We start from the raw sequence: 19537 nt of genomic DNA, 5'->3' as shown, positions 1-19537 counted from the left end.
AAATAAAATAAAATAAAATAAAATAAAATAAAATAAAATAAAATAAAGAAAAAAAAGAAAAAGGAAAGGGGAAAAAGGAAAGGGGAAAAAGGAAAGGGGAAAAAGGAAAGGGGAAAAAGGAAAGGGAAAGGAAATCCTTTTCCATGGGATACTGGAAAAATCACGTGTCACCAAATAACACGAATAACACCCATAAGCCTCAGCACTCTTGTAAAAGCAAGGTATCTCTGTCATTCTAAGTCTTCCCACTCAGCTCTTGTTCCCAAAGAAAATAACACTAGCCAGATGTTCCCTATGTCGCTCCAAGAAAAACGTCACAGCACAGCACCCACACCTTAGCAAGCTCGTTAACCTTATCAACTTCACATCAATTCCCAGCGAGCTGAGCTAACACGGAAACTGACGCTTCCGCAGAGCTTTCAGATTTTCTATTACGCCAACGAGCCCGAGCACCGTACGCACACACGCTGGCCAGTGAGCACCCGTCCCCACACGGCTAGAGATGCCGCGAGCAACGCTGAGGGCGGCACAGCCGCCTCACCCCTCTCCCCAGCCCTCCCAGGCTCGCCACCCCAGCCTGCAGCCGCCCCTCACCCGCCACCACCTGAGAAGCGCCGGAAGTCTCTCCGCTGCGACAGCCCTTCTTTAAAATGGCGCCGGGTGGAAACCAGCACCGCCACACATCGCCCCCTCAACTCCTGCTGGGACAGCGCGGTGGGAGGGAAGAGCTCGGATCGCGACTCACTAGGTGCTCATGAGGGCATCTTTCGATGCGGGCCCTCCGGGGAGGTGCGAGGCGAACGCTGATTTTTACGGGGGAACTGGAGGTGCGGAGCGATGGTTCCGCTCAGCTCGCGTTTCCCACCCGGAGCAGGACATAGAGCACCGAGCGCGGTGATGCAATGGCTGTGGCAGCAGAGCGCTGAGCGGGTGAGCAGCGGGGCCGCGTGGAGCCGGGCGCCTAGAGATCACGGCCAAGGGCAGCGGAGGGGCCGCCCAGAGGGTACCGCTCCGGGCTTCGCCTCCTCTGGGCGAGCAGTGCTGCGGGGTCTCCGTTTGGGGGCCCTTTCCTAGGAAGCGGTGTCTGGGAGATGGGTGGGGGCTCAAATGGTACGGAACGCTGACAAGCTAGGATGTTGCACTGTCATCTCAGGGACTCGTCTTGCACACCTTCACCGTGATTTCACACTTGAATTGATGATCATTATGACTGTGATGACGGTTCCGTAAAACACATCCTGGTTGCAGTGCTTCCCTAGGCGCGTTTCCATTGATGTCTACGTTCATGCTGCGTGCTTTAATTTATCTTTTCATTTTTTGCTTTCTCAACTTACCAAGTCAGTCCATTCTCAAGTTTCCATCTATAAATTTTTTCCTTCAACTGTGTTTAGGGAAAGTATGTGATGTCTTTGAGCTTGCCTTCCTTTCCTGACAGCTTTCCTTATGTAATACATTTTGTAACATGCATTTTGCTAAATTGTAGAATATCCTGCTTACGAGGCTGGATCGTAACAGGACAAGGGGGAATGGTTTCAAAGTAAGTCAGGAGAGGTTTAGATTAGATACGAGGAGGAAGTTTTTCCACACAGAGGGTGGTGACGCACTGGAACAGGTTGCCCAGGAAGGTTGTGGATGCCCCATCCCTGGAGGCATTCAAGGCCAGGCTGGATGTGGCTCTGGGCAGCCTGGTCTGGTGGTTGGTGACCCTGCACATAACAGGGGGGTTGAAACTAGATAAGCATTGTGGTCCTTTTCAACCCAGGCCATTCTGTGATTCTATGAATATCCAGTTGTTTGTTGTTTTTTTAAAGGTCAGAATTGCATTTATGCATTTCAAAAGCTGGTAAAGACCCATGTCCCAAATCACTGAATGCCTGGCTTGAGTTTCACCAGCAAAGAAGGACAATACTGACGCAACTGGAAATAAGCTTTCAGTAGCATTCAATTTCTTCTCTATCTTTTTTATTTCCATCCTATTTTTACTCAGCTTATTCCCATCTTATTAAAGAGTCTTTCTGTTTTATAATTCTCCAGTTTCTGCACTCAATCTCAGCCATATTTCAGCCTTTCTGAAAGGAGGCAATCCATCAGTAGGTACATTAAAGAATTAAGGTAAAACAACTTGTTTTACGCCAAAGAATAAATCTTGTTTACATTTTCCTATTTTGCAATATTTGAAAATGGCAGATTTCAATGTTTTCAATGTGAATTTACCCCGTATGCTTTCTTTTCCAGTTAAATATCTCATGCTTACAAAAAACGGAAAAACCTGCTATTGAAAGAAAAGAATATAAGTAAACTGTAGGCCTATGTCATTTAATTACTTAACATCTATTATGCTTCCTCTTTAAAATAATGCTGTCGAACTATGCTTAATCAAACTTGAAGGGATCTAAATTAAGCATCTAAGGATCACACATAATACATTAGTAGTCACTTTTATTTTAGTCCTTTCTGTAATAAGTACGGTGTCAGCATTAATAGACCAAAATAGAAAGCAATGCACGTATTTCTCAGTCTTTTCTGAGTACTTTGCTGAAATCTGGGAATATTACAGCTGTCTAACAAACAAAGCCTTAATGAAAGATATATTTAGTTAATGATAGATATGGAGGACTTGATAAATTAAAAACAAGTTTTCTAGGCGAGTGAAGGTTTTTTTGTTTGTTTTAAACAGTGGCAGTTCAAATATGCTATATAAATATATCCAAGGTTGTGATTAGACTGGTTATTTTGTAGAAGGAATGCTTTCAACTTTTGTTTAATGGCTAATTCAACTATTAGGTGCTTTTTTCATTTTTAATTCTGGGAAAAGGAGACAAATACATGTGAAGCTTTATTCTAAACAGCTTTTATAATTTATTCCAATTAAATACATGCCTTGTAAACTCAGTCTATTCACACTGCATGCTTAGCAGCAGGACAGCTTACCAGGAGAGTATTGAGGTACTAGAACAGGCTGCCTGGTGATGTTGGGGATCACCATCTCTGGAGGTATTCAAAGCCAGGTAGGATGGGGCCCTGGGCAGCCTGGTCTAGTATTAGACATAAAGATTGGCAGCCCTGCCTGCAGCTGGGAGGTTGGAGCTTGATGACCCTTAGGTCCCTTCCAGCTCAAGTCTTTCTATGATATGATTCAGTAATATACCTGGGAGGCTCTCTGGAATTGTTTGAATCTATATCACTCTGCTGAAAACAAGCAAAAAAAGAAAAAACCTAACACTGCTCACTTTAAAGCTGATCAGAGGTGACAGTCTTCTCCACAAATACATCTCCTACAACTGTGTCTGAACTTTCAGCTAAGAAAGCCATTTCTCTTTGAATATCCATAATCCTCTGAAAGACAGCAGGATTGTACATAGCACGAAACTTGTCCTCCGTGGCCATGGTATGACAGAAAATGCCTGGAGTGAATCATTTTCCCAACACGCTTGTCTTCAACTCAGTATGAGTTAAATTAATTAACTTTCCTTTTTCATTACTACATTTGTCACTGTCCCATCTGATTGTAATCTAGGTAAAATAGGAATCAATTTATGACTTCAGATGACATCATTTTCCTCAAGAGAAGAAAGCATGCAACAGTTTGGATGATTGCATCAGCAACTGCATCCAACTGTGATGCAGCACTTTGCCACACTAGCCAAGTTGCATTTATATTTTCCATAGAAAATTTACTTTTCCCTCAGTGCATTTTTGTCATTAAGATCTGCACTACGTCACTTTATCAGCCTCAGATTTTATCAAGATAACATTGCAAGTGCAGCTGTTGTTGACACAGATGATGTCTTCCTTACCTTTTAACACTGATTTTCTTGAATATAAAGACAAAAATCAGAATCGTAATGGTTTTAAAACTTTCTTACCAAATCCAGTTAATGTTTATCCATTTGCAATTTCAAGTATTAAATCAGGATGATGCTTTGATTTTTACTATTAAAAAAAAAAAAAAAGCCTTGGCACTTATGTACATCTGCAGACCTCATCGTTTGCATCATTGCAGAAAGCTGCTGAGCATCAGCAATTTCTTGATATAAGAAGTTCTGCCTCTGCAGTTGAATTTTTTATTTTTTTTTTTATACTCATGGCAGGCTGATAATAGCTTTGCCAAATTTCAGACAGCCATAGAAGTCTATTTTCAGATTGGAGTACTTAAAGACAATTTATCAAATAATTTTGAAAAAAAAAAAAAAAAATCATCAGAGGAAGAAATTACCAGAGGAGCAAAAGTTGCTGTGCCAGGATTACTGTAGGCATGTATAGTAAAGTAGGCTTAATTCAGTGTAGTCCATATTACAGGAGTTTCCACTGTTGTAAATCACTAAGAGTTAGACAATGTATTCACTCAAGTTAAGTACAAACCTGCTTGTAACATATTTCAGATTATAACTGTGGAGACAAAGATCAAAATGCTTCTGGTTTGGAATGAAAATAACCTTCTCCAATTTAAATGCGTTTGAAAACAAGAACTTGCTTAACAGTTTAACAGCATTACTTAGCTTTCTGTGTTGGTATACTGTAAACTGTGCAGCTGTTGTTTTCCAGACTCTCAGTTGCTGTTAATTTAAAAAAAAAAAAAAAAAAAAGTGCTAAGAAACTATCACAGTAAGTTATTAGTAATATGTGCAATATTTTGGGTGTTGGCCTGGGAGAGAAGCCTATTTAGAGAGGTGAGGACACTGTGTTAGGAAGTTTCTGTGATCAAGGTGTATGTTGGATGTAAGGAAGACTGCTGGGTTGTTATTCTCAGATTCACCTATCTCCCAGTGTTGTTTTGCAGCAGTTCATAAGATGAACAAATAGTTCATTACACTTCAGAGTATTGCTTACCTATGGATTGATTCTTCCACAGAAAGCAGCATTTCTTACTGATCATTTGTGTCTTTCTTTAACCTCTGAGCAGACCTTTCTCTCATATATCTTTCTATGAGTTGAAATACTATATGGCATATATTAAGACAAAATTCCATAGAACACTTAGAAAAATCTCTTGATTCAGCTTTTGTGGGACAAAATGTGACGAGGTACCAAGCAGTACAAATACATTAAGCTGTCATGAATAGGATGTCCAACTGATCAGAGATGCTCTGAATCATAGACGTATTTAATTCTTTTGTCACCATTTTGCAAATGTGTTCTAGTGTTAGATGAGATACTTAGAGAAACAACATTGGAATGATCTTTACATTTATTTGCTGCTCAACGCCAGTCCTTTTCTGCATGAAACTAAATTAAATGTTCTAAGCTTGTTTGCTCTTTGAAGCTCACTATGTTGAAGCCTTTACTTTATCCAGCTGTTATCAATAGCATTAGGTATGTGGTCAGTGGAATTCTTTGTTCTTCTTCTTCTATTCACCTGATCTTCAAGGTAAACATGGAAGAATAAAACACTGTTTTTTACCCTACAGTTCTTCTGGCTTTGCTGCCACTTTCAATAACCAAGCCGAAAAACTGGAATTCTTTGGATTTAATTGAATTGTAAATAAAAAGGTCATTTACAGTCCAGCAAAATGGCTGATAGTCCGAACTGTGATTTGAAATCCCTGAATCCACTTCAGCTGTTTGAAAAAGTAACTGAACAAGGAGAGAAAGTCAGAGCACTGAAAGCAGGAAAGGCACCAAAGGTATTTTCATTCCATGTGTGTAACCAGTCATTTTCAATGTCTTTAAGAGTACTGAAGAATATGGTTGTTCTGAGATCTTATTTATATTGCATTAAGAAAAAATTCTTTGTTTAAAAATACTTATGTCCACTCTGTGGTCATACCTCAAACAAAATAGTTATTAATAAGAGGAAAGCTGTTATTCCTGAAGTAAAAACAGAGTTGTGTAGACTTATACTCTGCTTCCACTAGTTGCTGTGATCCAAGATACTTGGTTTTCAAATGAAGTTAATATCATTTTCTTTCTGTCCTGTTATTAGGCTCTCTGTTAAAAAATAATAATAATCATCATCATCATCTTTCTCCATACATTATTGTACAGATTAGCAAATATGTCTTCCTGTAGCTGTTCCTGCTTAATCTTCCTAGAGTGATTTAGTATTTTGCCATTAATTTCCAGTTCCCTGTGCTGTCATCACTATGTTGGCAGAGTCTTAATATGTTCTCTCTTCATGGATTACTTGTGGGAATAAGCCTTGAAAACTAAGCATTAGTTTTAAAACCTCAATGTATTTATTGCTTACATGACATATTGCATTAGCCTTGTACTAAAAAGGCCATAACTATGGAATTTATGAAGACCTTCATCTTCCGGTTTGTCTTCAAGTCTGTAAACAAATTGTTAACAATTGAGCCACTAAAAGAACACTGTAAAGTAAATTAGGTAATATTTTATGTTATAGCTGTGTATCACTTTGTCTGCTTAAATTGTTAGTCTTGTTAAAAATGCTTGCCTGTTTTTGTAGAGTTTTGTTTCCTCATGCATAAATGGAAAAGAGGGACAGATACTTTAAATACATTGCCAGTGATAATGAGCTGAATTCTTCTGGTTAGAAAACTGTTGCTTTCTATTTGCTTTAATTTTACCATTGGCAGAGATGCTGCAAACATAAATAAAGGCTTAGAACTTATGAATAATGCACTTCAAGTCAAAGCATGGATACAGATTTTTGGAGGACTGAGATGTTCTTACAGTTGTCTATCTCAATTATGTCAAATCAAACAGCTGTTTTTCTCTTTATTCAGGATGAAATAGATGCAGCAGTGAAAATGCTGTTGTCATTAAAGCTGTCATATAAAACAACAACAGGACAAGATTATCAGGCAGGCTTACCTCCAAAAGATCATGCATTAATAAACAACGGTACAACTAAGGAAGAGGATGAAGATCTTGTGGACCCCTGGAACGTGCAGACATCAAATGCTAAAGGCGTGGATTATGACAAACTCATAGGTACAGCTCCTCACTAACGCTAAGGGATTTATGTGAAGTGATTGTAATGACCACAAAAAACAGCAAAGGATCACAAGTCCTGATCAGCAGAATTGAGTAACACTTAATTTATGTCTGACATTAGCATTCACATCTAAAGAATTTACTATAGGAGTTTAAAATGTCCAAGGCAAGGATTTCCCACTTCAGTTGGAAATAAGTTTTATTCAGTTTGTTTTTAGCATAAGAACTATTATTAGAAGCTATGTTAATGCAGATATTGTGAATGAGTATGTTTATCATAGTGTTTGTGATGCTGAACAGCTAAAGCCTACATACAGCATTCTGGCCAGGTTGTAGAATTCTTCTGTATTTCACTTGACTTCTGCATTAAGGAGGGCAGAGCTAATGCAGAAGTCTCTAAGGATAACAATACCTTTACAAGACATGCTGTCAAACAGCCAGATGCTGTTTGGGACAGAAAAGATGCAGCTTATGCATAAAAAAAAACATAAATGGAAATGGTAATCGTACTATGTAAAGCAGAGGCAACTGACCAGTTTTCAGATCACCTAAGAAAGATATTGGTTACTATTCAGTACTGAAAAAGAAATAACTTACCTTTTTCCAAGGATAAGGACCTGCTGGAAAACTTCTAAAAGAGATAATCTCCAATAGAGATGCTTCCTCTTGGGCTGCCAGCTTTTAAATGGGGTTAGGAAGGGGTGGACTCAAGGTCTATCTATGCCTTCCAGTCTCACAGGTGAATTGCTTGCACCTGTGCTCCCAGGGCTGGCCCTGCTCTTTCACCAGGTGCTCAATCTGTGACCTAACAGTTCCCATACAGTAATGCAAAATATTTTAGGGATGTTACAAAACTTGCAAAGCTCTGTAATTTAAAAAATGTGGCTTTAGTTTATTTCCTTATTTGTCTTATAGTTTATTTTTAAAGCTTGAGTCCATAACGTTGAAATAGGCAAGAAAACTTTTTCATTAATTTTAACTAATTTTGCCCTCTTTTAAGTGAAATAGTTGTTAATCTTCAACATATATTTCATACCTCAATGAAAATTCTTAAACAGTTGTATGTTGTTCATTTGAGAAACAGACAAGAGAGCATACACCTTCATGTGTCAGCAATTATTACTTACATTTGGGAGTTCAGTTGCAGCATTCTTTTAACTGAGTATGATTTTCTTCAAAGATCCTATCAGATGTATGTGTGATGTGGCTTAGTAGAAAGCCGTAGGAGAAAGGAAAAGCTGAAGAGGGAAAAACATGCAAAGAAAAATACATGTCAGGAGGGGAAAAAGGAGAAAGATAATTGTTGGATTCTAGAAATAAATCTCATTTCTTGTGTAGGAGATACAGAGAAGGCCTTTTTTGTTTTCTTGAAGGAAGTTCTAACTCTTGTATTCTATTCTTCCCATTTTTCTGCTTCTGTTGGCACAATCTCAGTGTCTTTCAAAGTGACTAGCATGACTTCACTGTAAATTAATTATCTAAAGAAATGCTATCCTTTTACCTGACAGCAGCTTCCTTTTCTAGTAACTGTGTATCTGTGCATGTAGGTACGTGTGTCCTTTTGACCTACTCTACAATGGAGAGTTAGGATAGTTCTTCCCTATTTGCATTGCTAACAGGTTGGAGAATTTGACAGATGAGTCATTTAGCTTAAATTCTAAGTTATTCATTGAAAACTTTTCATAGAAGAAAGGTAGCCACTCTGGGAAGTGAAACAGTTACTACTTGCTATCAATAAACTTTCCTCATCTTTTTAAAAATAGTAATTAGAATATCACCCAAGAGATCAGTATAACGTTATAAATATAACTCTTAAAATAAAGGAAATATTTGTATCACCTACAATCTATTCATATGTTATTTATGTACTAGCTGTACTCTATAAAATTGTCAGTATGTTTATTTTTCTTCAAACATAGAAGAAATGAACATGCTAAAAGCATGGTGTAATTGAAAGGAGTGTTGTTCTCAAATGTTTCCTGGATGTTCCATGGTTATGCACCAGAACAGATATTCAGGGAAGAAAGATTCTGTTAGTCAGAATGTTTGCTGTCTGCTAGTCGAGACTTCATCAGTTGTGAGACTTCATCAGGTGGGAGATGGTGTAAATAGCCATACTGAAGATGAGTTAAACAGTGTCCATTGTTCTCACCTTTTCTACTAGGCTAATCATATCGTCATAGAAAGCTGTTAAGTTATAATTCCCATTCATAAATCCATACTGACTTCTCCCAGTCACTTTCATATCTTTAATAACATTTGAATGATTATTTGCCTCATCATGTGCTCAGAGATTGAGGTGTGGCTGACTGCCCTCTAATATCACATTTCCTTCTTCTTGCCCTTCTTCAAAGTGGGAGTGGTATTTGCTTTCTTCCATTCCGCAGGCACCTCTCCCAGTTTCCATGGTTGTTCAGAGATTATTAAGACTAGATTGGTCAGAAAGTGACTGGAATAACAAATAGCAGATTATTAGTTTTCTGCATGCATATAGAACCTGGCAAAGAGGAAAAAGTACACAATACGTTTTCAATAAATGCAAATATACTTTTCAAAATGGCAGCATTCAAGATTTCTTATGTACAGCAAGAGTAAAGCTGTCTTTTCATAAAAGCAAGGATATTAAAGATCAAAAGCATGCTAGGAATTTTTTAAAAGCTTGTCAGAGAGTGGAGGCTGTGTCCTTGTCCTGTGTCCTCATTAAAGGAAACAGGTGGGCAAAAATTAGACAGTTTCCTTAGCAAGGAAGATGAAAATAGAGAAAAGGCAGTCATACAGACTCTGAATGTTTAATACAGTTACTTAGGTATTTCTAGAGAGCTTTCAATCGTTTCTCACACTACACAAATGTTTCTAAGGTGGCTAGCCCCAGCTGGTGTCAGTATTCTCATGATTTCTGTATCACAGAACCACAGAAATGTGAAGGTTGGCAGAGACCTCTGGGTCCATCCTATCTAGTCCAACTCTGCTGCTCAAAAAGGGACAGCCAGAGCTGGATGCCCAGGATTACATTCGTATGGCTTTTGAAGATCTCCAAGGAAGAAGATTCCATTGCATCTCTTTCCAGAAGAGTAGCCTCTTGACTGTTCTGCTGAGTTAAAAATTTCCATGTTCATCTGCTCTCTAATTAGCATTCATCCAAATTATTATTATTCAGGCGTTTTTACTGCATTTTATTTGCTTGGAATAAATTAATTCAGTAATTGAGAACTGCTTAGGACAAGCAAATGTGGTGATGCTCAGAAAACATGGATTACAGTGGTGTAGTACTACTCTAGTAGGAAGTTGAAGTCCGTGGAAAGACATTTCAGTTAATTACTGTATCACAACAGGTAGATTTTTAATAGATGGATATAGGTATTATATACCTATAAAATGTACTTATGTATCCATTTTGCTCCCTTGAATAATCTGTCAATCACAATAAGATATTCTGATGCTCAGTAGAGTAGAATAGTAGCAAAGGTTAGATTCTTCTCTAGATTTCTCTGAGCGGGTCAAAATCATGAAGAATAAATGTGTTCATTAGGGTCCAAGAATTGGGATCGAAGTATAGGAAGCTTTACTGAAGAAAGAAGATGTTTGCCCCAGTTTCATCTGCAAGAAGGAAAAAATGCTGCTACTTCAGTCCAATAAAATCTTTCTTAAATGAAATTACTTCAACTGAAAAAGTTTTATTTTAATCAGCTGATTTCCTAAATCACCAAGCAATAAGTCTTACTTGATTGCAATGAAAAGAATTATGCATTACCTTTTGAAGCCTCTTGAGGGGAGCAGTATCCATAATCACGTTGATACAAATGGGGAGTAAAGTTTGGAGAAGAGAATTTGGGATTGAAAAGTGGAAAACGTGATTGGAGGGCTGAAAATTTAAACATCAAGAAAGGAACATTAAGTTCCTTGCAGCCATTTTTATCCTCTGATATACGGAGGCCAATTTATTGATCTAATTATGTTTCCCTGAATAGCAGTTCTGCTATAAAAAAAACCTGCTATTATAATCAATCATGGATGGAGCAAAATGGGGACATAGTGATTAGACCGAGCCTATTAGCATAGAGTTAATTTCAGAGACTACTGTTGGGACTCAAGGGAAAAATAAGGAAAATTTAGCCATTTTAGTTTTTACCTGAGATGTTAAGATGTTCTTTTTGAGTTAGTCTCCATGGATTAATGAAAGACCTGTTTTGGCTATGCTGATTTTTTATTTCTCTTTTTCTCAACATTATTATTTTAGTTCGGTTTGGCAGCACTAAAATTGATACAGATCTGATCAATCGAATAGAAAGAGCTACTGGGCAAAAACCTCACCGATTTCTACGTAGAGGAATCTTTTTTTCTCACAGGTGAGACTTTCTCATTAAAATTCAAAAATGTCAAATTATTAAGACTTTCTCTAAGCATTACTGGGAGAAACCTGTGACCAGCAAAAGGCCGTGTTCATTTACACCGGGTAAAGCAACTGTAATTTGCAATTAGCAACTACTCCAGGTCTACTCTGTCAACATTTGAAACACTTTGTTCTTTTTGGGTACATGCATCAATTTTTTTTATGCCTTCACTAATCCCAAATAGAAAGAGAAATGTGCAGGGAATCTTTGCTTTGTAGAGGTTCCATTTTGACCCAGGATGTTAATGGATGGATGGAGAAATTGGCCCAGCAAAGAATACCAGGGCTCATATGCTGCAAAGCTCTGCTTATTTGAGCAAGGGTTCACATGGCCTGTGGATCTGTACATCTATACTATCACATAAAAAAGGCTACATATTAAACACCTGCCTGCAAGTCCTCTATGGTTTATTTGTTAACATGCATGGATTTTTTGTGTAAAGCAGCTAGCACTTTTCAAATAAGTTCAGTCAAGTTTTTTCCATTTGTGTTTTTTATTGTTTGTTTGTTTGTTTGTTTCAGAGATATGGACCAAATCCTTCATGCTTATGAAAATAAGAAGCCCTTTTACCTTTATACTGGCAGAGGACCATCCTCTCAGGCAATGCACATTGGTCATCTTATCCCATTTTTATTCACAAAGTAAGCTATTTCTACCATTAGTATTACTCAAAAATATTTTTTTCCTAAGGAAATCTTGACTGCTGTCTATGGAAATACCAAAATGGTACATTACAGTTAGTTCTGTTTGTCTGAGATAAATATTGATGAATTTAATCCATACAATCATTAAAATTACCCAATCCCTGTATCACTATGAAGCCTTCATCTTTGTACCTGTCCGACTTTGTAATGGAACTCAACCTGGTTAGTTAGTTGGTGTCTGCAGTAGAAGCAGGACAGAAAGATATTGGACTCTGAGCCAAAAAATGTCTTAAATTCTACTCCCATTGCAAATGATAACATATGTACAGGAAACAGTGAGTGACTCTTTTTTCCAGGTAAGTTGTCATTATAATCTATATAAAACGTTTGTTTGCTCGCATATGGTGCAGTCCTTTGTATATCCTTCTGTTTAAAATGTATAAAAATACTTATAGCTGTCTAGCAAAAATGTCTTCATTTCTACTTATTCTAAAATAAAATCTCCCTGCTTTTATTAGGTGGCTGCAAGAAGCATTTGATGTTCCTTTAGTTATACAGTTAACTGATGATGAGAAGTACCTTTGGAAGGATATGACAACTGAGAAAGCATATGAATATGCTAAAGAAAATGCAAGAGATATTATTGCATGTGGTTTTGATGTCAATAAAACCTTTATCTTTTCTGATTTAGACTACTTGGGGTAAGTTGAAATTTACTTAGAGCACTGAAATCGAAAACATATTTGCATTTTCTCTCTAACTTGAATAGCCAGCAGTGTTTTTTTTTAAATAAGCATGTGCAGGTTTGAGAGCTTCAATAGAAGTTTTACAATACTTAAAGTAAAATTGTTGATTTTTATGCTATTCAATATCTTATATACATACTCTTGTCATTCTCCTGTATAATATATGAACAAACTCTTGCCTACACAGCGTTTAAATTTAAATTGCAAGAAATATATTAAAGCTGCTAAAAGGTAAAAAATACTAAAACCATCAAGAAACCTCCAGACTGACTTAGGATGGCATCAAAGTCTGTGAGATGTATTTATAGTTCAACTGCATTAACTAAAAGCATTTCACAAGTGATACAAACAATTAGTTTAATGCGTTATGAAAAAATAGCAATGAAAAACTGAGTAAAGTTTAAGGAAGATCTAAGAGAAAGAAGCTTCTACTGGAGTTGCCCTCTCAGAAGGAAGAAAAAAATTGGCCAAGTTCAGAACTGAAGTTTTGGGCTTTGTTCTTCCATAAGAGGTAATAAGCTTCTGAAAATACCTGGGTGAGAGGGTGTTCATTTTAGAGAAGAACTGTACCCCCTAGACTGTGGAACCTATAAGACAGTTTTTCCTACTCCTCTGACTTTCCTGCCTTAAAGTTAGGTTAATGCAGATATCCCTCATGAGTGAATAAGAGCATGTTAGACCTGCCAATTCTATTGCTTCAGTTTTCCAGTAGAAGTAAAAAAAAAAGCAGAGAAGATGCTGAGCTATATTTCATTTGGAAAAGCTGCTGATGTATTTGGTGATAGTGGAAGACAGGGAACTTAGCTCTGAGCTACTATTGCTTTAGTGAACCGCTGGGATACCAAGCAACACAGGAAATGTGATCTATTGAGGTTGTCTGAGTTCACAGAAAGGCATAAAGAGAATTCACTCCAGACTTCATGAGGCACAGTTTCTAAATTAAAATATTTCTGGTTTTAGATAATTAAATCTGGTTTTCAAAAAGTATTGTTTTCAGTGTAACATTTTGGGGAAAAAACAGTAAAATTTTCCAGGCAAAAAAAGTTGTTTTTAGTGTCCTCTAACAATCCTCTAATTATCATCTCAGTGAACCACAAAAAGACCAAACTAGTGCTTTCAGAGATTTAATCCTGCAAGCTTTGTGACATTCTCAGCTTTTGGAATGAAAACTTCTGTCCCGCTCTTGGCTTCTCATGTTATTTTTCCACTTTCTTTCTCACAGGTCAAGTACAGGATTCTACAAGAATATCATCAAGGTTCAGAAGCATGTTACATTTAACCAAGTGAAAGGAATCTTTGGCTTTACCGACAGTGATTGTATTGGTAGGAAATAGTCGTTTACTGGAAATGATCCTTGCTTTCACTTTCTATGGTGCTATTTAAGTAACTATTCAGAGACTGGTATGTGCCACTCAGGAAAGAGATGGGAACAGTAGTTACTAACAACAAAGTATAAAGCAGAAAAGTTGAAAGGACCACGATAGTGAACCATTCCTGATTTTTCTATGTAGCTATAGTCCATTATATACTTTCTAAAACTTCTACTGCAAAACTATATAGGAAAAACTTACATTAATACACACATACACATACATGAGAAAAGATAAGGAGTGCTCAAAAGCCTAATTATCATGGTGCTAGATGGTTCTTTCTTCCGTTTGCTTCACTACCATTGCAGGTTTCTGTCTCACTGAAGAAAACTAAGAGAGGATCTCACCACTGTTTACAAATATCTGTAGTGTGGGAACTCAAATGGATGTGACTGGGCTCTTTGCAGTTGCATGCAGCAACAGGACACAGGGCAGCGGGTGAAAATGCCTTTGCAGACTTCACTATCATATCCAAACTTCTTGTTTTCTAGGGAAGATCAGCTTTCCTGCTATTCAAGCTGCTCCATCCTTCAGTTCTTCATTTCCACAGATTTTCAATGGCAAGGAGAACATTCAGTGTCTTATCCCATGTGCTATTGATCAAGTAAGAAAATCATATTTCTTAATTTCTTTTTCCTGGATTTGTTTGTGTAATTTACTGTTCAGGCATCATGGTGGCATATCAAAATGTGCATGAAACATTCCTGCAAGCACCTTTTTCAGATGGGAGCTGGAAGAGATAAAAGGGCGTTCTGCCGTGTCCTGACAAAGATGAGGGCTTAGCTTCAAAATCATGTGTTACTCATTCTTTCCAGTCTTGAATCTGACTTGATCTCAACTCGTTTCAAAGCTGATATCTATGAAAGCAAAGACAGTAAAATCTTTAATTATGCAGAAGTGCACTGACATGGGGGTAGAAAGAAACTTCTAGCCATCTCCATGGTAACTAGGGCAAGAGATAGCGAGCCGTAACTTGCATCACAGGAGATTTATTTTGTACCCTGGGGGAAAATCTTCTATCAGAAAAGAGAAAGAAGCATTGGAATAACTTGTGAGAAAGGCTGCAGAACCTCAGCTACAAGTGATTGTGCAGAGCAGCTGAGGAACATCAGGTACAAATGATAGCGGTAGCATCTTTAAATAAGTATTGTTTCTAGAAATCTTTTTTTTTTTAGATTTTGCACTGTCTGAATCTTTAGCTCTTTTAGTCACAGGAACAGCCACTGGAAGATTATTTAATTACACTCTTCACCCACAATGTTATGGAGTAATATTTTTGCATTTGGTTCAAGTCACAGCACAGCAATAGCACAGCACTACCAGCTTGATCACTAATTTAGTTCAGGTCCTGTGCTCATTGTTAAAACACTCAGAAATTTTGCCAACTTAGAGGTATCCATTTCCAAATCCTTGTTAACCAAGAGAATCAGAGTGTACAGAGGAACTACAGAAATGAAAAAATAGGATTTTGTTTGTTTGTTGTTCTGGAGGGACTGTATCAACTGTGGAACTTGAGGTGGTTATTTTTTCTTGAGACCACCTGTTAAGGCATGAACTAACCAACACTAGCCAGCCTTTGAACCACATTTTTTAACTTTATTCTGAGCTTTTATTGATGATTGTTTTAGGATCCTTATTTTAGAATGACCCGAGATGTAGCACCTAGGATTGGCTATCCTAAACCAGCCTTACTGCACTCAGTCTTCTTCCCAGCCCTGCAAGGAGCACAAACAAAAATGAGTGCTAGTGATGTCAACTCCTCTGTCTTCCTCAATGATACACCCAAACAAATTAAGACAAAGGTAAGTATCTTCAAACCTTAAGCACGCAAAGCTTTACAACAAATGGAAGAGGTGCTCCTCACCTTTATGTTTTTTTGTTTTCTTTGAATGTGTCTGCATTCTTTTCCTCTACATCTAATTGCAAAGAATCTTTAGGAATTGATAGTTATGCAAATGTAGCTAATCTGTCAAATGTAATCTTTTGCCTTCCCAACTAACCTGATAGTACAAAAATTAGCTAGAATTTGTTTCATTTTTGGTCTAACTATGCAAGCTGACTTCTAATGACTGCCTTTTGCTTTCTTGCTTCAGTCTTGTTGCTCTGCCTTAACTCTTTTCAAATCACCCTTCAGCTTCTTCCTTAATAGAGAAGCTAGAGGACTGTGCTATACCTCTCTTTACAATATAGCAATGCATAATTTAGTAGAAATTGTAAAATCATTGTATTGTTTCAGATTAACAAGCATGCCTTCTCAGGAGGCAGAGACACTATTGAAGAGCACAGGAAGTATGGAGGTAACTGTGATGTAGATGTGTCCTTTATGTACCTGACTTTCTTCCTTGAAGATGATGACAAGCTTGAACAACTGAAACAAGTAAGTAGCCAAGCAGAAGATATCCTTCATTCCTTTCCTTGGGGACAAACCTTTAACTAAGTTCACAGGTCATCTTTTTTTCTTTTTTTTTAATCCAAATGAACATTTTTAATTTCTAAGTATTTTCATAACTTTTTCCAACACTGTAGAGCATAAGTCCCCAGCTTTTTAAATGATGCTGCCTTAGGATCAGTATTGTTTTTAATTGTATGATAAACTTCACCTGTTCTTTGTGTGCAAAGTACCTAAATACAGCTTCAAAGGCTGGCTGTTTTGGTTTTTTTTTTTTTTAATTTTTTTTTGTCTTATTATCACAAGAAGGGTAAAACCTGTTTTGTATAATTTACATTTATACATGTCTGGCAGACTTCTGCCCATTGGGGGTTTAGTTAATAGTACCCACATCATATTGATTTATCAGCTTTCTCCTGCAGGAGAAAGGCAATAGCTACAGATTCTTTTCTAACCTTTTACTCCTTCCCAAACAAGGACAGAGTTGGATAGTTACTAGTAATCCTTTTGCAAACTGTTGCAAATTCCTTCCTTATGGAAATCTGGAGTGTGTTTTACATATTTAGCAATTTTCCATTAGGCTCCAGCCATTGAAATATTTAGTATACAATTCTTGCTACCAAGAGCACAAAGACTAGACCACAGCCAGCAGCTTATTGTAGAATCATTAAGATTGGAAAAGACCTCTAGAATGCAACTGTCCACCCATCACCATAACTGCACTGCTGCCTCAGAATCAGATTAGAAAACATGAAGTCACTGCTTACAGCAGCATTAGTGGAGCTGTTTCAGTTATGATTCCATAACTTTCAGAACTGCATACTCAAAGCAACAATGTCTTTAAAAAATAAAAATTAGAACTGAAATTAAAACAGTTTGTTCTTGTTAAAGTATTTTTCTTGAATTGCTATTACAAACGGCCTGATGAGAAAGGGGAAGTAAGTTTATTGCCATTTCAAATTGTAGTTGAACTGCCATAGCCATGTTTTCTAACCAGTGCTAAACTCTGCTGTTTAGCAAAAATATTTTCAGGAGCAGAGCAGTTGCACAGATTACCAACTCGTTATATAGACAGCTAAACAGAGTTTGAGGGTCTGCTGTAAAAAGCTTACTCTGATCTCATCTCATACTTTACCCAAACTAAATGAGAGAACAGTGAAAATGTGAGCTGCTTATTGCAAAAAGCTGTTTGTTTGTTTTTTAAGTGAGATGTTAAGGAGAAAAATGTGCAATTTCCTGCAAATAATTACATCGCTTCCCAATTCAAATTGTATTTATTATATATAGCTAAACATGAGATCATCCAGCTGCCTCAGTCTTTTAAAAATCAATAAGAAATTCTTACAAGGTGTGTTTTCAATGATACCACATTATCTTCTAAGGCACGTGTTCATTTTTAAGACATCCAAATCTTCATTTGCCCTGGCCAGGCTTTTTAAGAAATACTTATCACTAGGTCTTGTTCTGTTTAGCATTATATTTAGCAAGTAACACTTTGTTGACAGGCATACACAAGTGGGGAATTGCTCACAGGGGAGCTGAAGAAGGTGCTTATTGAAACATTGCAGCCCTTGATAGCAGCTCATCAAGAGAGACGGAAGCAGATCACAGATGAAGTAGTGAAGCAATTCATGACTCCACGGAAGCTGGCTTTTGAATTTTGAAGAGATGTTTATGTAACTCATCACTCAGTTAATCAAAATTGAGTAGTTGTTGTCTTCTGCTGTATATTATCACTCCCCAGTTATGAGCAGCCTGCACTCAGTGCTTTATAAATACTGCTCTTAATGAGCTACTTATAAGGAGTATCAGAGTCCTGGAAAAGTTTAAAATAGAGTTTAAAATAGGACTTGTATCTATTTAAAATCAAAGTATGTTAATTAAGGCATCAAATCTGTATGAGATATAATTACCTAATCTAACAGAGAAGCATGTCTGTCAGCCCAAGACTGTATTTTACTGTATTTCATGTTGAAAATATAAATAAAATTGCCATTTTGATTATGAAGTCTAACTTGCAAATTGTTTTAGAAATGTTGGTTAACAATCATGCCTTGGCCTAATAGTTGGTAGTCTCCATTGTGTTTCACTTCACTTGGTTCACTGGCCAGTGTGTCCCTTGAGGCTACTGGGAACATGCTGCACACACAGAGCGAGTGTTACATAGCAAATCACAAGGTGTCTTGGGCCTGGGATCAGTGCAGAAGGAATGGAGATCTATGAATCGTACACAAGAAGAAGAAAACCAGCCTGATTTTCTTACTGCCTTCCTTTTTGAGCTGTCAAAAAGTTGCAGAAATTTCACTCCTATTTTTGCATCTTTTCGACTGGTCTCACTGCCTCTGAAGGCTATTGTTGAGTTATAAACTTTCTTGATATTCTCTGGTGGAAGATATTAGAGAAATGCAAATTTTAGTTTCAAGTTATGAAAAATATTACATGTCGGATCATACAGTGAATACAAATTTCCTCCTGGACACAGGGGTACTTGTAGTGTTGTCTGTCCTGTTTTACTGCACTAGGCAGTTTAAAGATATACTTTCTCACCAAAATACACTTTGTTAAAAAACTTCATGCAATATTTCATTTTTCCTTACTTAAAAAGAACTCTGATGTCTTTGCTGTGATTGATGGGGAAAAAAAATGACGATTCACTAATTTGATTTAGTATGTCTAATTCCGAACACGCAGTCAGATCTGTCTTCTATTTATACAGAAAAGGCAGTTGCTGGCCCAGACGTGGCCTTATCTAAGTCAAATAAAATTACCTTTGATAACACTGGTGGGTATTGATATACGGTATTTGCAAATCATTTAAAACATAAGGAAGGCAATGTAATGGGGTGTGAAATATTTAAACCTTAACAGTTTTGTTGTGTGGGTCAGAAAAAAAAAAAAAGAAAAAAAGAAAAAGAAAAAAAACCAGCACCCACCTGTTGCCTATGAACCTTTGAAGTCAGCTGGTGGCACTTGAGTTAAAGGAGAAGCTACAAGGGTAAAAGTTCTTACTGGCTTTAAGCCACCTTGCATCAGCCTGGTAGCACATTTGTACTATTTGCTCTGCCTGGAGCTTCTCCCTTCCCACCTGTAGTAGTTC

At 37.3% G+C, this 19537-nt stretch overlaps 1 protein-coding gene across 2 annotated transcripts; it reads left to right on the top strand.

The window, feature by feature from the left end:
- Positions 1-865: 865 nt before the first annotated feature.
- On the top strand, positions 866-18448 carry WARS1 (tryptophanyl-tRNA synthetase 1). Of its 2 annotated transcripts, XM_042890524.1 has the most exons (11): positions 866-930; positions 5409-5624; positions 6690-6897; positions 11138-11246; positions 11813-11932; positions 12454-12636; positions 13904-14004; positions 14543-14655; positions 15680-15853; positions 16288-16428; positions 17946-18448. In XM_042890524.1, exons 2-11 carry the CDS (start codon positions 5511-5513, stop codon positions 18102-18104), a joined length of 1422 nt encoding a protein of 473 aa, XP_042746458.1. In that variant the 5' UTR covers positions 866-930; positions 5409-5510; the 3' UTR covers positions 18105-18448. The 2 variants fall into 2 exon arrangements, with proteins under 2 accessions (XP_042746458.1, XP_042746526.1); XM_042890592.1 differs by lacking the exon at positions 5409-5624 and having other exon boundaries at positions 876-930.
- The last annotated feature ends 1089 nt before the right edge of the window (positions 18449-19537 follow it).

This window comes from Lagopus leucura, unplaced genomic scaffold, assembly GCF_019238085.1.
Source record: "Lagopus leucura isolate 7727_CA_CO unplaced genomic scaffold, USGS_WTPT01 Super-Scaffold_1, whole genome shotgun sequence".
Lineage (NCBI taxonomy): Eukaryota > Metazoa > Chordata > Aves > Galliformes > Phasianidae > Lagopus > Lagopus leucura.
Note: the sequence above shows the minus strand (reverse complement) of the source record. Positions and strands in the feature narration are given on the sequence as shown.

What these genes read in the sequence shown, in the direction of transcription:
- WARS1 (XM_042890524.1), top strand. Translation starts at nt 5,511, where the DNA reads ATGGCTGATAGTCCGAACTGTGATTTGAAATCCCTGAATCCACTTCAG. An exon ending in AAGCAGGAAAGGCACCAAAG is followed by an intron (nt 5,625 to 6,689) that starts GTATTTTCATTC and finishes CTCTTTATTCAG; the next exon opens with GATGAAATAGATGCAGCAGT. An exon ending in ATCCCATTTTTATTCACAAA is followed by an intron (nt 11,933 to 12,453) that starts GTAAGCTATTTC and finishes TGCTTTTATTAG; the next exon opens with GTGGCTGCAAGAAGCATTTG.